Genomic DNA, 14,413 nt, shown 5'->3' with positions numbered 1-14,413 from the left:
TTCCTACCTGCTAGCTGTCCTGTTAGAATAAGTTCCCACAATAGAAAATGCAGCACTGTGTTGCCTATAAAATGAGTAATCCAGAAGAAAAGGTATTCTTCCAATAATCAAATATTTTTCTAATTAGAGATATGAAATAGAATTTAAAGACAGATAAAAATATGAATTCATCTCAAAATAAACAGACTCATTTCTTTTGCAGCTCCCTTAAGGCAGGAAGACTGTGGCTCTGATCACTGCATACCTGGCCGGGCACAGGGCCTGCCACACTCAGGCAGTCTAGATACTTACTGAGTGAACAAACATATTAATGCTCTAAAAATGCCTCTCCCACCCTTATTCTTTCTCCACCACAATCTTCTCTGACTGGTATTGAGCCTCAGCCTTATTTTCAATCTCAAAGCCAGAGTGAAAAATAAGTAATTAATTAAATTTAAATTGTAAAAAGATAAAAGAGAAGTAGACCTGGGTTCAATTCTCTGTGTTTTGCCACTGCTATCTGGATAACATCAGACATTCGTTAACACCTTTGAACCCATTTTCCTCATCCTTTAAAGAAAGTATCACCTTTTTAACAAGAGTTTTGGGAGGAATAAATGAACTGAGTACCTAGCAGAGTCCCTGGCGAAGGCAGAACTGAGTAAATGGTAGACAGTCCTCTCCTATGGCCAAGGAGGGACTTTTGGAATTTGATAACAGGTCTTGCTTCCCATTTTTTTTTTAATGAATTAGAATAAAAGACCAAAGTTAGAACAAAAGAAGCATTCGTGAATTCAAGAGGAGTCATAAAGAAGCCAAGAGCATTTCAACTTATACAATAATAATATAATCAAAAGAGTAGAAGGGACAGAGAGCGGGCCTCTAGGTTTACAGACCACCAACACTGTCATGACAGTGTTTGCTTTGTCAGAACTTCTGTATGAATCAAGCTTCAGCTTTCATGTATGTATCCACTCATGTCCTATATAATGTTCACTCTTGTGAACGTGCAAAATACATCTGGTTTAATTAACCCCAGGGAGTTCTTCAGCACCTTTGATTACCAATAGGATACAAATCTCTTGGGGAATAAATTATCCTCCCAGGGAGCCTAGGAAACAGTGAGAGCTATCACCTTCCCCACAAGCCTTCTTCGCCCTTTTCTGAGGCATCGAGCTGCAGCTCCAGGCAGACGATTAAAGCGAGCGTGGTACCCTAAATAAAAAAGAAGACAGACCTCAGTAACTGAATGCACAAGATTCATTAGCAGTGATATGCTTTTAGTACACAAAGGCCTTCCACCTGGGATCTTACTAGATTGATCCTTAAACCAGTATCATTAGGCTATTTGCCAAGGATTTACTATTCCTTTGTCTTTGTCACCAGTGGTATGATCTTAGGCATGTCATTTACCTGTGACCTAGGCATCCTTGTTTAAAAAGGGAACAATCGTTTGCTCAGTCCGCTTTTACAGGACTTCAAGACTCCATGAAACAGCACATGGAAGGTACTTTATAAACTGAAAACACTACACAAACATAAGGTATTATCAACAATTTCTAATTACAAATTAAACGTTAGCTATCATCTCAAAAACATTCTAACTCAGGGGCTTCCCTGGTGGCTCAGTGGTAAAAGAAATCGCTTGCTGGTGCAAGAGACACGGGTTCAATCCCTGGTCCAGGAAGATCCCATGGGCTGTGCAGCAACTGAGCCTATGTGTCACAACTACTGAACCTGAGCTCGAGAGCCCACGATCTGCAAATACTGAGCTCACGTGCCGCAAGAACTGAGGCCGGCGTGCCCTAAAGCCCATGTTCTGCAACAGGACAAGAGAAGCCACAGCAATGAGAAGTCTGTGCGCCACAATGAAGAGTAGCCCTTGCTCACCGCAACTAGAGAAAAGCCCGCACAGCAAGGAAGACCCAGCGCAGCCAAGAAATAAACAAACAAAAGTATTTAAAAAAAAATTTTTAAAGACATTCTAATTCACGAAACAGGTTAAAAAAAAATAGCATGTATAATATAATCCCATTTTTCTAATTGCAGTATATGTTCTATACACAGAGGAGACTACTGGAAGAATCCACATGAAAATATTATCAGCAACTCTGGGTGTGGGATTACAGGCCATGTAAAGTTTCTTCTTTCTAGTCTTGCTTATTTGTATGTACTTTAAGTGGTGCATAAAGAACTTTTAGAAATGGTCATTGATGTGTTTATGAAAACTATTAAGGTATCAAATGACGTGCCTCGGCCAGGCATCCTTACCAAGAACAGACTGCTTTGAGAAGGCGTTTCAATCACCCAAATTCATAATGAAACACTGCAGGACAGGAATTCACAACTCTTAGTGCAATGCTGCACCCACAGATGCTCAACATACACTTGGAAACTGGATGATTTTTGGTTTCTGGGGATCTTTTCATCACAAATTTACAGAGCTAAAAGAAACCTCTGAAACAACATTGTTCAATGTCACAATATCCTAAGTCATCACTCTGATGCCCCAAGGAAATGAAGTAACTACCAGTCACAGAGCTAGGAAGACAGCTCCAGAGAGTATTCCCACATTTCCTTCCCCTGTCCTAGGCTCCACTCATTCCACTTTGTTACATCATAGTCAGTGGAAAAGCACAGGGAAAGAATACACATTTGTGTTAAAGCCCACAATAACAGAATTACTAAAATAAAAATTTTTTTTTAATATTTTAAAATCACCCATTTAAAAATGTCATTACGCCTGTTGTTGTTATGAATGTTGTTACTGAAATCTGTTCTCTTCCAAGATCCACTACTTCAGGCTTCCACTGGGCACTCAGGAGCCCATCGGTCTCACAGGACAGGCAGCAGTGACACACTGCTGGGCTTCTTCGATCTGGCACAGATGGCAACTGCAAGCTGAAGGGATGCCCTGCTGATATAAATCCCGGGAGTCTCTGTGATCCCTGCTAATATAAATCCCAGGAGTCTCCGTGGACTGATTCAGGTAAGAATGGAGAAAACCTCAAGCTTTGAGACTGACCGTTGAACCTTCTGGACAACTCCCTGGCCTAGTTCTAAAATTCAGACAGTCAATGCATGCTTACAGGCATGAGTAGGCTGGCCATGGGCGGACTCCCCCCAGAGAGAACATAAAAGTATGAAGTATGTTTTGGTTTCCTCAGAACTCACCTCTTTGAGCTGGTCGAGAAGGTAAAAGGAATGTGGAATCGGAAAGTTTATCCAGTCCAGAATCCATTCTCTCTACCTCGGAGCAGTGGTCAGGAGCCCACTTGGGCAGCAGATTAGGGACAGTGAATCCTGGGACGCATTCTCCTTCATAGAACCAATCACTCTGCTCATCGTCCCCTAAAGGAAAGAGATTCTGTCATGGCTAGAATTTTTAACGTGCTCTAAGAGAAGCCAAGTGGGAAGATGATGTCTCAGTGATATGGGTCTGATTCTATTTTTTTAAATAAAGTCAAAGTACAAAAAAAAAAACGTTTGCTACTTCTTGATCCATATTATGACAAAAACCGGGACATCAGACTAGTTCCACATAAATGTCACACTGAAACTGGGAAGCTTTTGATAGTCAAAACTAACAAAGTTACCGCTTATAAGTCCTGTCTACCTACCAGAATCCATGCTAAAAAATCTGTAAATTTGTTATCTCTTCCAAACATTACACTAACTTCAACTTATCAATTAGGCAACTAAAGCCCAGAAAAATCAAGACAGAGTTAGTAACGGTGAAGCCACAGTACGCCTGAATGACCCCAAAGCCTTTCACATAAAAAAGAACCGCCGCTCGTGCACCATTCTAAGCGGCATAGATGAACCTGGAGGTTAAACCCACAAATACTACTCAATTCGAAACTGGCTATTTTTGCAGGATTTCTTGCTGTTATTTCTTGTACTAGGTGAGTAGAGAATGTATACTCGTCCCTTGTTTCTTCCTTGATATCTCATTGATGGGACAGAAAATCATCTTGACAGTAGCAACCCAAGCTACCAGAAAAAAAACTAACCACAAAGACAAGGTAACCCCAAGGCTTGTCGAGAAGCTACACCATTTGCCCGAGGCCATACTCAATTACTGACAAAGTCAAGACTAGAACCATACAGCCAGACTCTTGGTTCAAACTTCTTTCTACCAGCTACTATAATAGCATCTCAATTTCCAGAAGAGCTTATTCCTGCCCACAAAGAGTAAGATGGATAACTTTCTGTCTGCTACCTCTCACCCTTTTCAAAACAGCAAGGATGAAGGAAATTATTACTAGAACATCTAAAGAGTTCACATTGCATTCATTCTGATGGGTACTGGATCTCAGGGAAGCTGCTCAGACCTGTTAATCACAAGAAGTATCAGATTCATGGATCACTAAGGATAACTCTTAAATCACTGCAGAGATCTTTAAAAGGAAAAAGAGGCCACTAAAGAAGCTGCTCCAAATATTCTCTTATAAAAACACAACATCAACAGCTGTCTTTCAGAACAGTGGTTCTCAACCTTTAGTGTGCTTCAGAAGGATGGGGAAGGACTACCAGAACACACACTGCTAGGCTGCACTGCCCAAACTTCTGCTTCTGGCCTAAACAGGACCAAGAACGCACATTTCTAACAAGTCCCCTGGTGAAGCTAAACTGGTCTGGAGACCACATTTGGAGAACCATTACTCTAAAAGCATCTAACCTAACCAGGTATAAGAATGAATAAAAGATAGGCATCAGAATTAACGATGATTAGTTTCACTCCAAGTCAATACAGTGATTCCTTCCTATTCATAAGCATTCCTTGGGCCCTTTATTAATTAGTATATCATAATTTTCTAATAACAAATGGCAGACTATAAGGGAATTTTTTTGTTTGTTTTGGTTCTCAAGCATTGACTCCAGATTTTCGATAATACAAGAAAGGACTCACTGAACTGGAAGGACCCTTGTGACATCATTTAGACCAGTAGTCTTCAACCCTGGTTCACTAGGATGCCTGATGCAGGAGCTCCTCAAAAGAGGGCTGCCAGAGAATAAGGGAGAGGCTGAGTGCGTCAGGCTCTGACCTCCTGCTCCTCTAGGAGCTTGCTTTAACCAGAGTGAGTTTAGTTGTTTTATAATTTGAGGTTCTGTGTACAATTTTGTTTCAGGAAGAGAAAGGAGAATTTCCCCCTTATCTGTGTTCCCCAATAATTATTAAGAGCTTATTATATGCCAGATAATGTGTTACTACTGTGGTAAAAAATAAAAAACAACAACAAAAAACTCCTGCCTCTGAAAAGCTTCCATGGAAAAGGCATGCATCTGTTACCAATAAAGTAATATGGTCAGTAAATAAAACAGTAAGTTCAGGGAAAGAAAAAGAGTTAAGGGTTCTAGGAGATGATGTGTACACTGATTGTATTAGAATCCCTTTAGGAAATATGTACATTTAAATGGGGTATTTGAGACTTCAGTGATTATTTACAAACATGTAAGCAGTATTAAGAGAAGCCAAAGGGATGCTGAAGCATCCCGGAGCCAGCAGAGCAGTGAGTCTTTACCATTCCTAGACCAGAAGAAGCAAGGGGAAATAATGCTTACCAGAACGTGGAGAACTGTGGTTATAGGAGAAGGGTCCAAACAGGGGTGGTAGCCTTCAGCAGAAGAGCACAAACAGGAGCAACCAGGAGAAGGGAGTCAGGGACGGTTCTAATCCAATGCGGTACCCTGCGTTATTGTTTCCATCTCTTCACTGCCTCCCCATAACAGAATGATACATTCACAGCCTTTGCCCTTTGCCCTGGGATTCCACAGAGCCTACCCCTTGAGGAAGAGCACACTTTTTCATCCCACAGACATGGGGCTTACTCATCTGACTGGCTTCAGGTAGAACATTAGCAGATATGATTCAAGCAAAAGCTTTAAATATTCATATATGTTCTGGCTTGGTCACTTGGCATTCACGTCCTCTGCCCTGAGAAGTCCATGAAACGCAGAGCCATTGCTCCTTTAGCCTAGGTCCCAGAATAAGAAAAAAATGAGTAGATACAAACCTAACTTGAAGCTTGGAGACAGGCTGAGCCCAGGCAAGAGCAGCTGAACCACAGCCAAGCCCCAGCCCCACAGCAAGAAATTAATGTACTGGATTGACCACACAGTTTGTTTGAGTTTTCCCATAGCATCTTACAGCAAAACCTGAACGGACCGTGGCCAACCCAACAATAAACCACTGAAACCTAGGGCTGCTAAACAGTATTATCATAATAAAAACTTGATACAACCAATCTCATTCACCTCCCCTGCCACACACACTTCCACTGCTGCCTCCTAAACAGCCAAACCCAACCAGAAGTTGAGAGCAAAAAAACCCATGGATGTAGTCCATAAATATGCCCCAGAGGAGCAAAATGAGCACAGTCTTGGAGGATGACCAGCCATTCAAGGCAAGGTAAAGACAAGAAATTCTGAAAGAGATGGGAATACCAGACCACCTGACCTGCCTTTTGAGAAACCTGTATGCAGGTCAGGAAGCAACAGTTAGAACTAGACACGAAACAACAGACTGGTTCCAAATAGGAAAAGGAGTACGTCAAGGCTGTATACTGTCACCCTGCTTATTTAACTTATATGCAGACTACATCATGAGAAACGCTGGGCTGGAAGAAGCACAAGCTGGAATCAAGATTGCCGGGAGAAATATCAATAACCTCAGATATGCAGATGACACCACCCTTATGGCAGAAAGTGAAGAGGAACTCAAAAGCCTCTTGATGAAAGTGAAAGAGGAGAGTGAAAAAGTTGGCTTAAAGCTCAACATTCAGAAAACAAAGATCATGGCATCTGGTCCCATCACTTCATGGGAATTAGCTGGGGAAACAATGCAAACAGTGTCAGACTTTATTTTTCTGGGCTCCAAAATCACTGCAGATGGTGACTGCAGCCATGAAATTAAAAGACGCTTACTCCTTGGAAGGAAAGTTATGACCAACCTAGATAGTATATTCAAAAGCAGAGACATTACTTTGCCAACAAAGGTCCGTCTTGTCAAGGCTATGGTTTTTCCAGTGGTCATGTATGGATGTGAGAGTTGGACTGTGAAGAAAGCTGAGCACCGAAGAATTGATGCTTTTGAACTGTGATGCTGGAGAAGACTCTTGAGAGTCCCTTGGACTGCAAGGAGATACAACCAGTCCATTCTAAAGGAGATCAGTCCTGGGTGTTCTTTGGAAAGAATGAGGTCGCAAAGAGTCGGACACGACTGAGCAACTGAACTGAACTAGCAATAAAAGGGAATAAATTACTCATAAATGAAAATATCACAGATAAATCTTACATACTTTAGATGAGGAGGAAAAGAAGCCAAACACAAAGAAATGAACATTCTGTAATTCCATTTATGAAGTTCTCCAACTGGCAAAACTAATCTAAAGTGGAAAATAAAATCAGAACATTAATCGCCAGGGCAGGGAATGACAAAGAAGGAACACAAAAGAAATCCCTGGATAGATAGCAATGTTCTATGAGTTGGGAGGTTACAAGACTTCATTTGTTTGTCAAAATCATGTAGCTAAGATACGCACATTTCAATTCATATAAATTATAACAAAAAAATGATAAAAATAAAAAATGGAATGTGGGGTGGAGTGTGGGTGGAAACAAATGAAATAACAGCAGAAAGCTGGTAAGTGTTGAAACTATCTGACTGGCTCATGAGGTTCATTATTGTATTTTGTTTACTTTCCATACGATTGATATTTGTTTAGAATTAAAAACTTAATATATGTAAACAAATAAATAAATTGCCTTATACCTGACTTCTGGAAAAGATTAAAGAAAAAAGAAAACCACAATCTAAGGGAGCTATAAAAAATTCTTACTGTTACACACTTAGTGTAGCACAAAAGTGTATAGGACAAGATCAAACTACTGTTTAAATAGTAAAAAATAAAGAACTGATAATTAACACACACAAGCCTTCCTCACAAGAAGTTTCTACTAAACTTCAGAAAACAAGATCTTTTCTACTGTCTCTTCACCCAGAACACTACGATCATCTATTGTTGCTGTTTACTCACCCATCAAGTCCGACTCTTTGCAACCCCACAGACTGCAGCACGCCAGGCCTCCCTGTCCCTCCCCATCCCCTGGAGTCTGCCCAGGCTCCTGTTTATTGTATCAGTGATGCCCCCTTCATGGATCACCGCCCTGTCATGGCAAGGGGGCTTGCATAACTCAATGAAGCTGTGAGTCATGTCATGCAGGGCCACCCAAGACGTATGAGTCATAGCAGAGTTCTGACAAAACGTGATCCACTGGAGGAGAGAACAGCAAACCACCCCAGTATACTTGTCATGAGACCCTCATGAACTATATAAATGGTCACTTATAAATAAGGTTAGAAAAGTATATTCTCTCCATGTGAAAATAAGAATGTCTTACCATCCAGTAATACAATGTTACAAAATAACCTTATTGTTATTTTTTGGTTTTAATAAAAAGCAACTTTCCAAAGTTCTATCCTTGATACTGTAACACCCCTGGATCAATGATCCTCAAATTCTGAACTACCTGCATTAAAAAAAAATCACCACAGGTACTTATGGAAAATGCAGACTCCAGGGGCTAACTCCAGACCAATCTGAGGAGCTCAGGAACTTGCAGTTTTAACAGTTCCCCACATGGTTTTTATGCCCTAAAGTTTGAGAACCACTTTCACAGACAACCATCATACTCCCAGTAAGGCACTCCTAGAACCATCCAAATCCTCCCAGAAACGCTGAACCAACGTCCCAAAGCTAGGATCATGATTACCTTGCCGGCCTTCATCGTTGGTAAAGAGCCCCGTGTCGCTGCTGCTACACACACTGCTGGTTTCACTGAAAAAAAGAGTAAAACACAAGAGAACACATCAGGTCCAGTCAACACGAAGCTGTCCATTCATCTGCTGGTTTTCAAGTCGAAAGATCCCAAGTTTCCCTCATTTCATTCTAACTCATCAGAAATACAAATTTCACAGTTAAGTATAGGGGTAAATTCATTTTCCCCCAAACAAAAGAAATGTAAGAAGAGGAGAATTGTAAAACTTTTACTTATATTTTATAGTATTTTCAAAAGATTGCAAGTCACTTTGTTAGTTTACCAAGAGGAAGTTATTTATAGACGCTCACGGAAGTAAATTTCAACCTGCTTTGGTATATTAAACAACACAAATTTATCAACCAATTTTATTTTTAAATATCGTCAACTATCAGTTTCAAATGAAGCCGTGCAACTTAAAAGATAGCCAACATGTTTCAAGTTTTCCCATTTACAAAGCAGCAAACAAAAATCCAGAAAAAAAAATCAGTATGACAAAAATTATATTTTCTAAATTTAATGTCTCTTGATATCAAGTGGATACAACAAAATTCACTTTAAAAATAAGGTTAAAAATGAAAACGTAAAAACAAATTCCATTTGAATTCACCAAAATAAAAACTCTGGCTCCACAGAATGCTGTCCAAGTCAGCTTCATCCTGAGCTACTTCCAACAACTGATTCTGCCTCTTCGGATGCTGCGTTTCTCCCACCTAATCATCAAATTTGATTTATCTGGTGCAAGAAAAATTTCTCTATTCTTTATAATACTAGCCATTTCCTTGATGGGGATGTTTCCTTCCAAGCTAGTCAAGTTCGTTCACGTGCTCTAGAAGACAGAAGAAGCATCCTCACCCTGCTGCATAAAGAACAGGCTTGGCAAAACCCCAGTCTGCATTTCTGGATCCAAACTCTGAAAATATTTTGTATTTTGCAACATTTCCAAATGTCTTGCCAGCACTAAATCCTAAAAATGCCAGTTAAATTATGTAGCAGTGTTTCCTCACTTAAGCTTGTCTCTGGGTAACAGATCCAGGAAATCTGTTGCAGTGAGAGCCAATAAAACATACCTGATTTCTTTAAAGTTTCTTTCATTTTCCTCTGCATTTATAAATGGGAACATTCTCGGGTGTCATTATGAGAAATGTCTCACAAAACTTAGCACCACTGGATTCTGATGGATTTAGATTCTTCAAAGCGCTCTGCAGTTAAATCCAGAAGACATCCTCACAGGGTACTGCATTCTTCCTACTTCTGAGTTTAAGGAACGGTGCCTGCTAAATTTATGGTGCTGTTTTTGTTTTTAGCAAGTTCCTGAGAGCATTAGTGGTATACTCTAAGTCCACTGAGTCTTACTACACATCCTCTCATATCAACTATTTTATTACTATCATCTTACCTCAAAGGTAAACCATATTTTATTTATTTTTTAGCTCCTCTACATGTTAAGGAGGGCTTAAAAAGCACATCAGACCATAAAACAAACATTCTCCTCCACGACTGTGTTATATGCATTCTTGGTTAGCATATCACTGAGATGTAAGGGTCATCAAACAACAGCCTGTCAACTATTTTTGTGTAGGCTGTGAGCTAAGAATGGTTTTTACAGTTTTAAATCACCAGGTAGAGGGGCAGATCAAAAGGAGACTATTTCGTGACATACAGACATGACACAAAATTCAAATTTCGGTGTCCATAAATAGTTTTATTGGAACAAAAAGTTCCTATACAGTTTTGCTCATTCGTTGACTATTACAGATTTTGGCTTCTTTCACACTACAACTGCAGAGTTGAGGAGTTGCAATAGAGAACATATATTACCCACGAAGCCCCCAAATACTTGCTAGCTGGCTTTTTACCAAGGAAATTTGCTGTTTCCTGCTCTATGGGTGTTTCAAGTTCTACCCTGCAATGTCTATGGGCTCCTCTATTTGAATATTTCCAATTAAGAAATTAAAACTAAGGCCTTATTACAAAGTCTGTGGATTCTGCCCCCATTTATCTCCGGCCACCTGTAAGCACTACAAGATACCATGTTTCTTTCATCCTTTTTTGCATGGATTCCATTATCTCCTCAGACTCTAAATAAAGGGAGTGATCTGCTGGATCCAGGAAGGTATGGGTAACCTAAAACCTTCCTGTCTTGTATATTTTCTATTTCTGTCAACAGTATTTAAAGAGACTCACTGTTCTTGAAAGAGCTTGCACTAAACTTGTCTGTAAGTTTTCTATATATAGTTAATTAGAGTAACGGCAATGATGTCATAGAAATACCACCAGGATTTTAAGACTGTGTTCTAGGGAGATATGTATTTTCTTCATTAAGAAAATAATGTGTGCCTTACAGAACACTTATTACATAAAAGTATCATCATTCCACCAATATCTGGAAATGATTATTTCATCTGACAGCATCTTTTAATTCTATCTATGTCTCCAGAAGAACTTGCATTGTGAAAATCTAACCACATGTAAAAAAAAACTGTTTGCATAATTTACTGAGGACAAAGAAGGGAACTTCATGGCATTATCTGCACATAAACACTATGATACAGCATATAAAAATGTAGGGCTAGCTATGAAATAGAAGCAAATTTTTCCTTTTCCAATTTATAGGCCAAAGTCCGGTGGCCTTCATTCACTTCTGAATCAGAGATTACCATTTAAAAAAAAATCATATTAGTAGGATTTTAATAATGATTCAGTCAACTGTAAAATGTTAATTCAGCTAATTAAACAGAATGTTTAATATTCTGTTAAAAATAAGCACTTATCTTCCAATAAAAACAACTGTCTTTTAGTACCTTTACAGATCACAAGGTCAAAAAGTTCAAAGGTGGTAGACTACTACACATTTTTCCTATTACAAAACCGTGAAAAGAGTTTATACCTTTTTTTGCTATGGGCAATTTTACTAGGCAAGGAAAATAGCTCTGTTCCTCATTTTTATAAGAAAAAGAAAATGAGATACTACCTCTGTTATCCACTTCACTATAGTTCTCTGAAGCTTAGTCAGGAAGACAGAAACTCAGCCTTGATTAATCATCAGAAAAAGTAACAAGATAAAGCCCACAAAGATGCCAGGCAGTAAAAATCTTGTCTTTTCCTAAAATGACAGCAACTCCTAGAGGCACCACGCCTCCTGCCTTTGCCTTGGGAGCTGTTCTGTGCTCCTTGTCTCACATGATTCTAATCTATAGAGAGTTTGCATATCAAAGTTTTCATTGAATATTTTGGGGCAGAAATGTATCAATCCTACAATACCTTATTCAAAAATATTCTATTGTAAACTGGGGCAATAAAAAGTCTCTAACAGAAGAAAGAGGAGGAAGGATTTCCCCCACTATTTCCCCTAAACTGTCACTCATTCACTTAGTAAGCATTTATTAAGTTTTACTTTATACCAGGCCTTGCTATAACCAGCACTAACACTAACAAGGAAGCAGGCCAACCACAATTTAAATCCATGTATTTTATTGAGAAAAAAAAAAACTTAGCCTAGTCTATGGAAGAAGAGTGTGAAAACACAGAAAGAAGAGTGCTTTCCAGTGAAGAAAATTCTCCAGTGAGGGTGGTGCAAGCTGAGAGTTTAACCTTATAATACTGAGAAAATCACCTCATATTAGAAGCCAGAAAGTATCTCAAAAATATTCATATGTGAGTAAAAATAGTAGTAATACCTCATACTTCTCTGGTTTTCACTGAAAAAAAAAAAAAAAATCCACAATTCAGCAGCATAGCCACTATTTAAAATAAGACCAAAAAAAAAAAAAAAATTAAAGCCTAGATTTTTGGACGACCAATTAATTGTATTAATATTACCTACTTTTTACAAAATTGTTAGAAGAACAACCGAAGCATATCCAACTGAAGTAACATAAATGTAAAGAAAGTCAACCTAACCAGCAGTTCCAAAGGCTTTCCTCTCTCAACATTTTATTATGGAGACGTCCAAGCAAACAAAAAAACTGAAAGCAGTTACCACTCACACGCTATCATCTAGATATTGCAATTAACATTTTGGTTTTTTTGTCTTGTCACACATCTGTCCGCCTATCCTTACCCAATCCTCTTGGTAATTCAAGGCACTCTGGGTAAACCAGATGACTGGGCATGCCATCCATTTTCAGAGGGGTAGATTATTACAGGAATCCAGCCTAATAAAATACTATTGATATTTCTCATCCACTTAAATTGTTAATTCCAGGGTAGAGTTACCTAAACATTGTAAATTTTGGTACAAGTTTTTAAACGCTTTCATCTGAACTGCTCCTCTTTCCAAGTTCTGAAAATGAATTGCCTGTCCTTTTCAGGAACAATTTTTAAAAGTATGGTTTTCAAATTAGGAAAAACTCTCCATTTTTAAATCACAATATTTTTATTCTATAGAAGAAATCAACGTTTTGGTCTTACTGAGTTTTCTACTATGAAAGTCATGCTTGTTGGTAAAAGCAGCGTCAATGAAGTAAAAACTCCATCTCAGTACCAGAAACACTGAGAGCAGTGGTTCTCAACTGGAGGTAATTTTGTCCCCCTTCTCCTATCTTCCCGCCCCACCCCAGCCCTTGGGATCACTGGACAATATTTGGGAAAAGCTTTTTTGTCAGGACTTGGAGGCAGGTAGAAGGAGCTGGTATTCTACTGGCATTTACCAAGCAGAGGCCAGGATGCCACTAACATCCTACAACGCACAAGACAGCCCTCACAACAGAGGGTCATCTGGCCTAGGACTGTCGGCAGCATCAGAGGTGAGAACCCGAATCTAGAGAGATGAATAAAGTGGAGGGATGAAGGGGATGGGACATCACAGTTTAGGAGGGAAACCACTTCGGAGGAGGGGCAGAGGTCAACATCTTATAGAAGAAACAATGTCATTCTGTTGCCAGGACTGGGTGAGGGCCTCAGTCTGAGGTCTAGCAGATCCCACAATGAGCAGGTAGCTGGACCTTCAGGCTAACTGGTCTGAAGAACTGAACTCCTCACAAGTTGTACAGGTCACCTTCCCAGCTTAGCCCAGACAGAAAGAATATCCTACAGCCATGGACAAGAAAGATCCAGGCTGGGAAAGAAGGAAATACCTCGCTTACCTCAATGTCCCCAATGCCTAATACAGCACCTGGCACACAACAGGCATTCAGTAAATGTTGCGCAAATGAAATGAACTCATTCAAATCAGCTCTGTTGCCTCTCCTTGTATGGCTTTTGTGTCATGTCACTGCACCTCTCTAATCCTATTTCCATGCACGTTAAAATGTGGATGGACTGTTCTGAGGGTGTGCTACGAGGATGTATCACGTACGTTATCATGTATGGAGTCTAGGATGTATCTGTGGAGTCTAGAGCTATTATACAAAGGCAAAGGATGAAAGACTCAAAGGCTACTTCTAGGGTGATAATTTTTGTATGTTTCCCAATAATATTATTTTAGAGGCTAATAGTAGTAGTAATTTCCTCACTGGTATTCTTATTAAAATAGTCATCTAAATTCAATGGGACTCTCAATTATACCTCAATCTAAAAATTCTGTAGGACTCAAATCTATTTTCACTTTGAATGGAAAATTAATATGTGACCTATGAAACCTAGCATTTTCCCCACACTGGGTTTCACCCAA

At 39.4% G+C, this 14,413-nt stretch overlaps 1 protein-coding gene across 5 annotated transcripts in view; it reads right to left on the bottom strand.

The window, feature by feature from the left end:
* Nucleotides 1–14,413, bottom strand: part of GPATCH2L (G-patch domain containing 2 like) — a 60,242-nt gene that overhangs the window by 33,527 nt on the left and 12,302 nt on the right. For all 5 annotated transcript variants that reach the window (XM_027552501.1, XM_027552499.1, XM_027552503.1 and 2 more), the window contains exons 3-5: nt 8,755–8,819; nt 3,154–3,330; nt 1,115–1,194 (exon numbers count right to left, since the gene is read on the bottom strand). In XM_027552501.1, coding sequence (XP_027408302.1) covers nt 1,115–1,194; nt 3,154–3,330; nt 8,755–8,819 — 322 coding nt within the window. The remainder of the gene's footprint in view (nt 1–1,114; nt 1,195–3,153; nt 3,331–8,754; nt 8,820–14,413) is intronic.

This window comes from Bos indicus x Bos taurus, chromosome 10 (assembly GCF_003369695.1).
Source record: "Bos indicus x Bos taurus breed Angus x Brahman F1 hybrid chromosome 10, Bos_hybrid_MaternalHap_v2.0, whole genome shotgun sequence".
In the NCBI taxonomy this organism is placed as follows: domain Eukaryota; kingdom Metazoa; phylum Chordata; class Mammalia; order Artiodactyla; family Bovidae; genus Bos; species Bos indicus x Bos taurus.
The sequence above is the reverse complement of the archived record's forward strand: the minus strand, read 5'-3'. Positions and strand labels throughout refer to the sequence as shown.